Source organism: Mustela erminea, chromosome 1 (assembly GCF_009829155.1).
Source record: "Mustela erminea isolate mMusErm1 chromosome 1, mMusErm1.Pri, whole genome shotgun sequence".
Taxonomy (NCBI): Eukaryota; Metazoa; Chordata; class Mammalia; order Carnivora; family Mustelidae; genus Mustela; species Mustela erminea.
This window is the reverse complement of record NC_045614.1, coordinates 17,028,665-17,041,540: the sequence shown is the minus strand read 5'-3', so window position 1 is coordinate 17,041,540 and position 12,876 is coordinate 17,028,665. Positions and strand designations below refer to the sequence as shown.

The window sequence follows — 12,876 nt, the reverse complement described above, 5'->3', positions numbered from 1 at the left end:
GCTCAAAAATAAAGCCACTTTGCGATGGACAGGACAACTGTCATGATTCCTAAAGATACTCAGAGGGACAGAGAGTTGGTTTTGATTTCTCAGGGTTGGTAAGGCCTCACCTCTTCCTGTCCTGATCTGTGCTTCCTTCGCCTGCCTTGGTTTTGAGTCCTACCTCCTCCTCTCCCCGATATCTGCTTCGGGCCTCATTGCTTCCTGTGTCAAATGGGGACCATATTCACTTCCCTAATGGGGTGTCTCTAGGTGGACACACTGCATCGAGACCAAGAGTGGGTGCTGGGGGCTCCTGTTCTGTTCCATTAGGCAGATCTACCTGCTCCTAAATTATTTCCACAGATCAACCCGGAAAAGTTGTGAAACGGCTACAGGAGGCTGAGCTAAACATTGTCCGTTATGAGAAATGTAACATGATGCTCCAAACAGAGATGGAAACTAGCAGCGACCTAGTCAAGGAAGGGATGGTCTGTGGTTACAGTACCCAAGGAAAGGATGCCTGCCAGGTCAGTTCACGGGCCCTTGGCTGTCTTGCCACTTTGTTGTCCCCTCACAATTTCCTCGTTTGCAGGCTTCCGGGGCCTGAGGGATCCGCTGGCCCCTTCATTCACCCTTAATTCACGTCAAGGGGTTTCCAGGGGGAAAATGCCGAAAGCTCGGCTGGCTGGCCTGCTTAGAGGGGGTTGGGAGAGGAGGGGAGATTCAGGCAGAAAATTACCAAAAATGCAAATCACATGTTTTGTACCCCTTCTGTGTGACAGGCAGTGTGCTCAGTTAAAGACTTTATTCATTATGATTAGCTCAACAGACATTTTGGGTTATATTCCATTTTTTGGGTACATGATTTTTTGCATAGGTATATGAATTTTGTTTGCTAAAGTTTTCAACCCTTAAATCTGATATTCCCAGGAACCTAGGGCTGGTGGATGTCTGGGGGAGGGGAGTCCCTGGGTAGCCCCACGCATGCCCATCTCCCCAACAGCCGGTTCTGATGTTGATTCTCTTCCATTCCTGTGTTTTTGTTTCTTTCTCTTTCTCCAGGGAGACTCTGGGGGGCCCCTGGTCTGTGAACTTAATAAGACATGGGTCCAGGTGGGGATTGTGAGCTGGGGCATTGGCTGCGGTCGCAAAAATCTTCCCGGAATTTATACAGAAGTTAGTTTCTACAAGGACTGGGTCATTGATCGCTTGAGTCAGGCTTGCTCTTGGGACTCAGCAGACTTCCTCCCACTTCTGTGCCTGGTGCTGCCCCTGGGCATCCTGGTGGCCCCGTGATCACCCAGGCTCACCCCCCCTCCTATTTCTGAGTCTCACACCGGGTCTCTCCTCCAACCTCCCACTCCTGCTCAAATGCCCTTTCCTCCAGTTCTGGTTGGCATCCCCTGACCCTGTAGAGAGCCACACAGTAGGAACTGGCAGCAAGGCTGGAGCCCCGAAAGCATCCCAGCCTGATGCCCCAGTCACCTACCAAGGCCACACACACGACCTTGGCTATGCCCTGCCCACCTGGAAGGAGGGGGTCAGACATCCCCCAGGCTGAGAGCCGGCCGACCTGCCAGGGGGAGCACGGGGCTTGCTTGTCATCTTGGAGAGCCTCTGCGAGAGAAGAGCCCTCAGGAGTGGTGAGACAGCGTGGGACTTGGGTGTGGTCTCAGGCTGTCACCTGACCCTGCGTTGAAGCAGTCAGCTTGCTGATTGTGCAGAGAGAGAGAGAGGGAGGGGGTGTCACCATGTCCCTGCTGAGGTGTGAGGCCTGGGGTTTCCACATGGGACTGGGGTGTCTGGGGCTGGGGGATGTTTCCCTATCACCCAGCTCGGATCCTGCCACAAGACCCTCCTGGGGCAATCCTGTGGTGGGCCCTCCTTCCTCAGTCCCTAGTGGCCCCATCTAGGCTCAGCCCAAGCTATGTGGATGCATTAAGGAGTGTGGAGATCTCCGATGTCAACTGAATAAATGTTTGGAGCGTGTTCCTGTTCACTCTAAGTTCTGGTTTCCTGAAAGTTGTGGGCTTGCCTATGACATACTCTGTAGACAAGTATGTTGCTTAGAACGCACTTCCTGGCATCCAGTAAACTCTAGGATTCTAGAGTCAGAGGCGGGGCACTTGTCTACCTTGATAGAGATCCGATGGATGGCCTTAGCCAGTGGGTCCTTCTGCCTGTCCTCCTGTTAGAGCCACCAGCATCTCTGTGGTTGGAAGTATTGTAGTTGAGTGTGGCAGCCTCTGTAGTCAGGAGCGGGGTGGCAGGGGCAAGACGTCAGAGTCGGGGTGTGGCCCACTCACACAGCCTCGTGCCTCCCCTTTGCTGCCCTGTGATGGACATGCCTTGAGGAGACACTATGGGCTGGGTGGGGTGTCAGGACGCCTTGAGCCCAAAGAGCTCCCCACAAGGAAAAGGCAGTTGGGGGGCCCTGGCTCGTGTGTGTGTGTGTGTGTGTGTGTGTGTGTACAGTTTCTTTTTCCCAATCACCAGGTCTTGCGTCCCACAGTCACCTGGTACTGGCTGCTGATTCTCCCCCAGCCTCTCTCGCCCACCCGTCCTTCCAAATGCTCAGTGCTAAAGCTCCCAGTTATCCAGGACCTCAGTGGGCAGTCTGCGATCGCCCCACCTGCTGTCTGAGGGAGGCCCGCGTGGGACACTCTGCTTTGCAAAGCCCAGCTAGTTACAGCTAAATTCAGTAAAGGCAGTAAAGGCGAAGAGGGAATCCCACAAGGGGCTAGCCTGGAGTCCCAGCCACGGCTGCAGGAACATACAGCTCTGGAAATTTATGGTCCAGATGGGATGCCGCATGGCACGCTGATATTAGACTGTGGTTCTTGCTGGGGATGGAGACAGGAATTTAGTCCTGTGGTTTAGTTCCTGAGGATCGCCTCTGGCTGCCCAAAAAGCTAGGCAGAGTCTCCCCGAGAGCGGCGCGCCGACTGCCAAGTAAGTGGCAGCCACTTTTGTCTTCCCGACCAATATGCAATACCTTTTGTGAACAGGCACTGGGCTGCGGCCATGAAGAAGATGGGGATTGCAGGCGGAAGGGGAGAGCCCGTCGGTAGGATGACCCTTACTCGGGTCAGGGGCTTGGTGGCTGGGCAGAGTCTCTGAAAGACATAGATGACATGGGCAAAGAAGGAGGTTGAGGGGCAAGCAATGAGTTCTCCTGAAAATATTAGACTTTAAAAAGAAACAAAACAAATAGCGCTGGGGGTTTCTGGTCATAAGAAGGAAGCTACATCTTGCAATGACCATTCCTAGGGCCCAGATCACGGTCTTGAAATACAAGACCATGGGGGATCCCAAAGAAATCAGTGCCTCTTGGGAAAGTGGTCTGCAAAACGTCCAGGTGTGGGGCAGGGAATGTGTCCGAGGAGACGGAAATGTCGTGTCGAACCAGATAGCAAGGAAGTCATCCAAATGGCCAGGATCATGTCAGAAGGACTCAGGAGTCAACCAGAAGTGGTACCCCTAGGGGACAGCTGGTGTTGCCACCACCCCCACACACCTCTTGCAGAGAAATTATGTCATTCTCCCAGCTCCGGAAAATACTGCCTTAGCTTCAGCCCTCACAAAAGCTGCACTTGGCGGTGGGAACGGACACACTGAGGATCCCAGCTTTGTACAGGTGCAGCCCAGGGCAGGTGCTTGGCTTTCTTGCCTCACTTGGGGCCAACTTGGCAGGGCTGCTTAGAGGATCAGTTGAGACTCAGTTGCAAATGCACTGTAGCTCTGCTTCGCCCATTTCCCAGTTCTGCCTCCCTTGCTCCCTTCCCCGCGTATCTCCTGAGAGCCCTCCTCCACACAGACCCTCGGCTACAGTTCCTGCTTCCGGGGAACCCCATCGGAGACACCTGGCCAGACCAACAAGGGACATGAGTTTCAATAAGGGTTTCAGTTCCCTATTGCTGCCTAACCAACCACCCCAAACTCAGTTGCTAAAAATAACATGGCTTTCTTTTTTCTTCCTTTTTTTGGTTTGTGTGTGCTATTAAGTAGCCATGAGCACTGAATTAGCAAATACCTAACAACCAGTCCTCAGGGAAATGCAGAAGGAGATTCACAGGACAGGAGCCGCACAACTTTGTCATCAGGGGGTTAATATGTGACTTTATTTTCTGTTGGTTTCTGGCTAAAGGCACCTCATTTAACACACACTGTTGATTCACTATCATTGAACTCAGGGCCCGCAGAAGGGTCATTTGTGCCTGCACGAAGCTCACCTAACATGTGTTTTCTCTGCGATGCACATCACAGCCCGGAGTCCTTAGCGACCAGAGACAGCCCCTAAGAAATATGCTTGGGGATCGTTTTAAACAGCAAAATCAGCAGCAGAAAAAAAAGCACACAAAAATGGAACGATACGGCACACGATAGACGGGGAGCAGGACATGGGTTACCCTGTGGGAGCTGAAGCTAGAAGGCATGGCATCGCCCTGTCGACCTCAGCTGAGATCGGCTCTCGCCTTGTTTCTGATGAGGCATCTACTGTCACGATTCCCTTCACATTATCATTGGTTTGGAGCCACTTCCTGAGGTTGTGCTTGGTCCAGTTTCACTTGTTTCGCATTCATTGAGCTTCCAGGATCTCCGAGGTCATCGTTTTTATTAAATTTGGAAAAATGTTGGGCCATTATTTCTTTTCTTTTCTTTTCTTTTCTTTTCTTTTCTTTTTTTAAAAGATTTATTTATTTATTTATTTGACAGACAGAGATCACAAGTAGGCAGAGTGGTAGGCAGAGAGAGAGGAGGAAGCAGGCTCTCCGCTGAGCAGAGCGCCTGACTCGGGGCTCGATCCCAGGACCCTGGGATCATGACCTGAGCCGAAGGCAGAGGCTTTAACCCACTGAGTCACCCAGGCGCCCCACCTCCCAGTGATTTTTAACACCTGTCAGTTCTGGGTTGCTTTGGATTGACTGGTTATTCTCATTATGCATTGTATCTTCATGCTCCTTGAGTGCTGGGTATTCTTTGATTGGATACCAGACACTGTGACTTTTTTTTTTAATTTAAATATTTTATTTATTTATTTGACAGAGAGAGATCACAGGTAGGTAGAGAGGCAGGCAGAGAGAGAGAGAGAGAGGGAAGCAGGCTCCTTGCTGAGCAGAGAGCCCGATGTGGGACTCGATCCCAGGACCCTGAGATCATGACCTGAGCCGAAGGCAGCGGTTTAACCCACTGAGCCACCCAGGCGCCCCGACACTGTGACTTTTACCTAGATGTTTGCTATTTTACTAGAAATTTTCTCAAGCTTTATTTGGGATGCAGCAAAATTACTTAGAAATGGATATTCTCAGGGCTCGCTTTAAAGAGCTGTTAGGACTGGAACACTTCTAAGTCTAGGAACTGTTATTTACTATTGCACAAGACCGACCTTCCTTCCTTCCTTTAGATTTTATTTATTTATTAGAGAAAGAGAGAGAGCATGAGCAAGGGGGATGGGCAGAGGGTGAAGCAGACTCCCTGCTGAGCAGGGAGCCGGAAGCTAGACTTGGTGGGACTTGATCTTAGGACTCTGGGATCATCACCTGAGCCTAAGGCAGACGCTTAATGGACTGAGCCACCCAGGTGCCCCTCCTGAGACAAGACCTTTCTGAACATGACACCCAGTGCTCTGAGTCTTGGGTTTTTCCCAATCTGGCTGATGGAAACAGGCACTGTTCCTGAGCCCTGGTGAACACTGGGCATTGTTATTTCTAATCCTTTCAAGTGCTTATCTCTCTAGTTACAGATAGTCCCCCCCAACCCCCACTCACTGATCGGTGCATGGGGGAGTACTCAAGGGGGAGTGTCTGCGGATCTCTGGAGTTCTCTATGCCCCCTCCTGTCCCCCGTTCTCTGCATAGATGCCTTGCCCCCCAACCTCATAGCTTTACTTGCTCACTTCAGGGAGTCTCTGGGGTTCTGCCTAGGTTCCCCTTCTCTGAACTGTGCCCGGAAATGCTCTGAAGGCCGCAAGCAGAGCCATGATAGAACTCATCCCATTTGGTTTCTAACTATCAGTGGTCCTGCCCTTGGGGGCCTGGCATCCAGTGTCCTGAAAATGATCGTTTCGTATTTTTGCCCATCTTTTGTTGTTCAGGTGGGAAGGGAAATCCTTGGTCATCTATCTTGGCCAGAAGGACAAGTGAGCACATGCATTTAATCATATTTTTCTATAATTAAAAGAAAATATCGGTAATATCTTTAAGTTCCTTCCCTTTATTCTGTATTTTTGTCTTTCTTTTATTCATTCTTCCTAGAACGTTGTTTCTTTTTTTTTTTTTTTTTAAAGATTTTATTTATTTATTTGACAGAGATCACAAGCAGGCAGAGAGGCAGGCAGAGAGAGAGGAGGAAGCAGGCTCCCTGCTGAGCAGAGAGCCCAATGTGGGGCTCGATCCCAGGACCCTGAGATCATGACCTGAGCCAAAGGCAGAGGCTTAACCCACTGAGCCACGGAGGTGCCACTCCATTTTTTTTTAATTTTAAGATTTTATTTATTTATTTATTTAGAGAGCAAGAGATTGGAGGAGGGGCAGAGGGAGAGAGAATCTCTAGCTGACTCTGCCCTGAGCACGGAGATGTGGAGCCCATCTCGGGCTTGATCCCACCACACTGAGATCAGGACCTGAGCCAAAATCAAGAGTCAGATGCTCAACCAGGCACCCCTATGATTTCCTTTTTAACAGGAGGACCATTTTCTAGGCTTTTGTCTTTGTTGCAGAACTACAGGATTTTTAAAAAAATATTTTATTTATTTATTTGACAGAGATCACAAGTAGGCAGAGAGGCAGGCAGAGAGAGAGAGAGAGAGAGAGAGAGAGAGAGAGGAGGAAGCAGGCTCCCCGCCGAACAGAAAGCCCGATGCGGGGCTCGATCCCAGAACCCTGGGACCATGACCCGAGCCGAAGGCAGAGGCTTTAACCCACTGAGCCACCCAGGCGCCCCAGAACTACAGGATTTTTTGCAGAAGTTGAGTTTGGTATTAGAGCTGTGAGGCTCAGGAATAGAAGCTATAGATGTTGATTCCTAGAGTTTACTGGTCTTCATTTGTGTCCTTCTTTCTGAATGTTTCTTATGTACTCAATGAGAATGAATGTTCTCTGTTTGTAGTAGTAAAATTCATCATACTGCTATCAGATCAAGATTATCAGTGGTGAAGTGCCTGGGTGGCCCAGTCGGTTGAGCGTCTGCGTTCGGCTCAGGTTATGCTCTTGGGGTTCTGGGATCAAGTCCCACATCGGGCTCCCTGCTCAGTGGGGACCCTGCTTCTCTCTCTACCTCTGCCTCTCTCTCTCTCATGAATAAATAAATCTTTAAAAGAAAGCTTATCAGTGGTCATAGCCAAATATCCTGTAATTTTTGCTTAATTTTGCCTCCATAAGCTATTGGCTTCTTAAAAGGAATGTTTCAAAAACTCTGGTTTCCCATGAAGTTGGTCAACTGTTTTTTTTTTGTTGTTGTTGTTGTTGTTGTTGTTTTAACCTGTTAAAGGCTCCTCATTGCTTCTTTTTAATTATTTATTATTTTTACTGTATATAAATCTCTCTGTCCCTTATGGAATATTTTAATTAATCAATTAATTAAACAAGACAGAGCACGCCAGCAGGGGAACAGGCAGAAGGAGAGGGAGAGAGAGAATTTCAGCCGACTCCGTGCTGAGTGTGGAGCCCAAACGGGGCTCTTACAACCCCGAGGTCATGATCTGAGCTGAAACAGAGAGCTGCAGACTCAGCTGACTGAGTCACCCAGGTGCCTCCCTCCCTGGCATAATCTTTGCCTTTGATCCTATGATCTGATAGAAAATTACTATCCCACCTTTCCTTTGCATCAGATTTGTCTGGTATTTCATTCCTATTCCTTTATTTCCGATGTATCTTTCTCTCTTTTTTTAGTATCTAGTATCTTTGGAGAGTCTATTTCGGGACCTTATTTTTTTCTACCAACGTGAAAGTTCTTCTTTGTCTGCTGTGTCCAATCTGTTCATACTTAACTGCAAATACCATCGTATTAGGACTCGATACTGCTCTTTGGTTTTGTGTTTTCTATTTATCGTACTTCCCTTTTGTTTCTCGCCTTCCGTTGTGTAGAAAGCATGTCCTCGTCCTTTTAAGGGCTCCAATGATTAGGTTACTCTGGGGGCTTCTGATCCAGAAGATCTCTATTTTAAGGTCGATGCAAGCAATGACATCTTCAAGCACCCGAGGAGCACCACCTGGATTGTTTTCGGTTGAATAACCAGGAAGCGGGAATCCTGGAGATGCCACTCGGTGGAAATTGTGACCCCCGCCCCTGGGTCCGTCCAACATGAGCGCAGGGCCGCGGTCCGCCGCGAGGGGGCGCCTTGAGAGGGCTGCCTCACAGGTAGGTCCGTGGCATCCCGGGGTGGCCCCCTGGGCCTGGGCTCTGGCTTCTGCTCTTCCAGCGAGTGCTCGGTGGGGTCCGGTGGGGGCGGGGGGTTGTGGAGCGTGGGGGGCGGTGTTTGATGTCGGTGCCGGCTGAAGGGGCAGGCCAGGGGGTATGCTGGGGGCCAGCTCCTGCCTCACTGATCTTTGCCAGGTGAGCATTAGGGCCTCAGTGAGGATTCTGCAATGACCCTGGCAAGCCCAGAGGTGCCCTCGCCACCAGGGCCCCTGGAATCACCGCCCACCCCAACATCTACAACAGGGGCAGGGCCTCTAACGCTCATAGTGGAATCCAGCCAGACCACTGTATTTGAAACGTTCCCTCTTCAAGGTACTGCTTCTGGTCAGGTCTTAAGAGGTCCGCCTGGGAAGCCAGAGGGGAAGCTACTCCCCCCAGGAGTTAGAAGGGTCAGACTCTGTCTTGAAGGGTTGGAGAGGAAACCTGCGTCTGCACAATGATGGGTGTCCAGGGACTGGCAGTGGGAGGAGGGGGGAAAGGAGCCTCCAGCTTCACCTCCCATCCTTTCTCTTTAGTGAGCCAACCAGGATGCGGCCAGAGGTCTATGAGGATAGTGGGTGGATCGCCGGTCCCAGACAAGAAGTGGCCTTGGCAGATGAGCCTGCAGGCCCGGGATAGACACATATGTGGAGGCTCCCTCATTGCCAGTCGGTAGGTGCTGACTGCTGCCCACTGCATAACTGAGTGAATGTCTGGGGCTCCAGGCTTGGCCCCCAGCAGGCTCTGTGACCTGGAGCTAGTCCTGTCCTTTTCCCCAAGCTTCCTCTTCTTCCTCTGAAAAGGAGTCACAGCTCCCTAGGTTTTATTCAGTCTGGAGTGAGACCCAGAATGCACATGTCCACCAAGTTTCAGGGGGCTGCTTTGGTAGTCTTGGGGCCTCACCTGGAGAAGCACCAGCTGGAGTAATTAGGGTCTGGAGACCGGATGTGCTTTGCAGGCAGGCAGGTGCCAGATGCTGGCTGAGGAGACAAGACCAGGCTGGGATGAACTTGGAAAATGTGGAAGGGGAGTGCAGACGCTTCGGGATTTCTGCGAAGAGCATGTCCTCTTCCCACAGCCAGGAGGAGTATACAGTGAGGCTGGGAGACAAGTTGTTACATCTTCGTTCCGAAACAACACCGGTGGTTCCGGTGCAAGACATCGTGTGCCATCGCTTTTACGAGGAGAAGTTGAGACGTGATGCCGCCCTCATTTTGCTGGTCTTCTCTGTGAATTACTCCTCATACATCCAGCCTGTGTGTCTCCCTGAAAGGGCGTGCCACGTGGAAAGTGGGACAGAGTGCTGGGTGACTCGCTGGAGCCGAGTGGCGGGAAGTGTGACAGGTAGGTGGGGAGCCGAGGGGCAGGCTGGTGGGCTGGCGTTGGCCCGCAGGCTGTTCCACAAGGGACAGGGAGGCTGATTCTTTAGCAGGTGGGCAAGGGAGGAGGGGGAGGTCGGCCCAGAGTAACGGAACCTCAGTAAGAATTGCTTAATGAGGGGTGTCTGGGTGGCTCAGTCCCTGCAGCGTCTGACTGTGGCTCAGGTCATAGTTTCGGGGTCCTGGGATTGAGCCCCGCACTCAGTGGGGAGTCTGCTTCTCCTTCTCTCTTTGCCCTTCCCCCCACTTATGCTCTCACTCTCTCTCAAATAAAAAAAAAAAATCTTTCAAGATTTTATTTATTTATTTGACAGAGAGAGACACACTGAGAGGGAACACAAGCAGGGGGAGTGGGAGAGAGAGAAGCAGGCCTTCCGCTCAGCAGAAAGCCCGATGTGGGGCTGGATCATGACCTGAGCTGAAGGCAGACACTTAACGACTGAGCTACCCAGGTTTCTCCTACCAAAAAATCTTAAAAAAAAAAAAAAAAGAATTGTTGGAATGTTGGAATGGCACCTCGGGGCTTGGGTGCCAGGGATGGTGGGTTCTGTCCAGTGTGGATTTCAGCTCCGGGGGGGGATGAGCTGGCTGACATCCAGAGCTGTCCCTCCGTGGAAGTCCCTGCTTTGTAGGGAGGCACCTTCTCAGAGCTACCCTCCTGGTGAGGCTGGAGGGCCTCCTATCTCAGGGAAGAGGCTGGACCGGGATCTTTGGGGGTACTCCCTGTCTGAGAGTCTGCGAGTCTGGCTGGCACAGGACACCTGTCACTTACCCTTGGTACTCAAGGGTGACACTTGCCTTTCACTTCCGGTTGGGAAGGCCTGGACTCTTTCTGTCCTGAGGGGTCCCTCCTGCTCCTGTCATGGCTTTTCTCTCCTCCGCCTCTCTCCTCGCCACCACTGCCTCGGGTCCCCCCTATCAATAGGACAGCTTCCATTGCCCCGACTACCTCTGAGGGGACAACGGAGTGGGGTTCGGGGGCTACTGTGCTGTCCCCTCACGCAGACCCTAACTTTGTCTTTGTCACTCCAGCTCCGGTGTCCACTCATCTTCAGCAGACCGAGCAACTCATCCCTCAATAGAAGAAATGTAACGACACAGTGTGGACACAGTTACGATCACAGTGCAACCTAGTGAAGAAAGGGGATGATCTGCGGCTGTCAACAAGGGAAGAGGGTCTGCAAGGTCAGTTCGTGGCTCTGTTGTGGCCTCTGCGGTGAGGATGGCCCCCCTACAAGCTTCCTCATTCCCAGGTGCCAGGGCCTGGGTGACCTGCCACAACCTCCTTTCACTCCTTAGCGAAGGAGATTCATGAGCAGAACCTGGCCCGTCCTCTTCTTCCCGCGTCGAGTGCCTTCTGGAGGAGGGGGTGTTTGAACCTGGACTCAGAGGATGAGTCTTGGGATTTCTTGGAAAGAAGAGAACAGCACTGTAGGGAGAGGGAGCAGCACGGACGGTGGCTCCGAGGTGTGAGGGAACTTGCCACGTGTAGGGCCCACCTTCCAGGTCTGGAGCAATGAGAGGACCAGAGAAGAGGGCTGGAGTCGGGTTCCGCGTGGCCTGGGGCGCTGGGCCAAGTTTCTCGATGCCATCCGGGCAGGACTGTAGGCTAGGTGTTTGCATCCATCATCTAGGTGATGACGCGGAGTCCCGAGCGGGACCTGGGGCGGTGAGGGGGTGAAGGAGGTGTGTCTGAGGTTGGTTCCTGACTGCTGGGAGGGTGGGGGCGAGGGAGAGGTTTGGAGGGCTCTGTGTTTCTGTCTGAGCTGGCTGGTGGGGGGCAGTGGCCCCCGAGCAGGTCTGGGAAAGGACATGCCGGGTTCTGCATCCGTTGGGGTATCTGTGGGATGTCTGGGACAGTGTGGGGTTGGGTATGTGGGTTTAAAGTCAGGGGGAATTTCAGGTTGGGGGAGAGGATTATGGGATCTTCCCATGCAAGGTTGGTACTCAAAATATTTCACATCTGTGGAGGCCTGGGACTGGCCAATCAGAATAGATATGAGCCTTAGCGCTGGAGGAGGGCTCTGGAGGCTGTGGACTGTGCTGGGGGTACCTGTTTGGTTGCTGGGTCATGGGAGGCTTGGAGAGGACCATGGGGGGCAGGTCAGGGGCAATGGAGGAACAGGGACATTCAAAGAGGATTTTAAGACATTATTAGCGCTACTGCTGCCCTGGGGCCCCTGGCTATATATCTGTGTGCATCCGTGAGAACCTGGGAAGGAGGAGTATTTCTTTTTTTTTTTTTTTTTAAAGATTTTTATTTATTTGCTAGAGAGAGAGAGAGAGATACAGAGCGCAAGCACAGGCAGACAGAGTGGCAGGCTAGAGGCAGAGCGAGAAGCAGGCTCCCAGTCGAGCAAGGAGCCCTATGTGGGACTCGATCCCAGGACGCTGGGATCATGACCTGAGCCGAAGGCAGCCGCTTAACCAACTGAGCCACCCAGGCGTCCCAGGAGGAGTATTTCTCAGAGGCTGTTAAGGTTTTCACTTAGTTTTCAACTCTCAAATACTCCCAGGAACCTAGGGCTGGTGGATGCCTGGGGGAGGGGAGTCCCGGGGAAGGCCCTCGTGTGCCCATCTCCCCAACAGCCGGTTCTGATGTTGATTCCCTTCCATTCCTGTGTTTTTGTTTCTTTCTCTTTCTCCAGGGAGACTCTGGGGTCCCCTGGTCTGTGAACTTAATACGACATGGGTCCAGGTGGGGATTGTGAGCTGGGTCATGGGCTGCGGTCGCAAAAATCTTCCCGGAATTTATCCAGAAGTTAGTTTCTACAAGGACTGGGTCATTGATCGCTTGTGTCAGGCTTGCTCTTGGGACTCAGCAGGCTACCTCCCATTTCTGTGCCTGGTGCTGCCCCTGGGCATCCTGGTGGTCCCGTGATGACCCCAACCCACCCCCACTCCTATTTCCGAGTCTCACACCGGGCCTCTCCTCCGACCTCCCACTCCTGCTCAGATGCCCTTTCCTCCAATTCTGGTTGGCATCCCCTGATCCTGTAGAGAGCCACACAGTAGGAACTGGCAGCAAGGCTGGAGCCCCAAAAGCATCCCAGCCTGATGCCCCAGTCACCTACCAAGGCCACACACACGACCTTGGCTGTGCCCTGCCCACCTGGAA

The 12,876-nt window shown here is 52.0% G+C and overlaps 1 protein-coding gene across 1 annotated transcript in view; it reads left to right on the top strand.

Annotated features, from left to right (window-relative positions):
- The window catches only part of LOC116576044 (serine protease 42-like), a 28,574-nt gene extending 27,116 nt beyond the window's left edge, over positions 1-1,458 (top strand). Inside the window, exon 7 of the mRNA XM_032317794.1 lies at positions 1,246-1,458. Coding sequence (XP_032173685.1) covers positions 1,246-1,278 — 33 coding nt within the window. The 3' untranslated portion in view covers positions 1,279-1,458. The remainder of the gene's footprint in view (positions 1-1,245) is intronic.
- Positions 1,459-12,876: the final 11,418 nt, after the last annotated feature.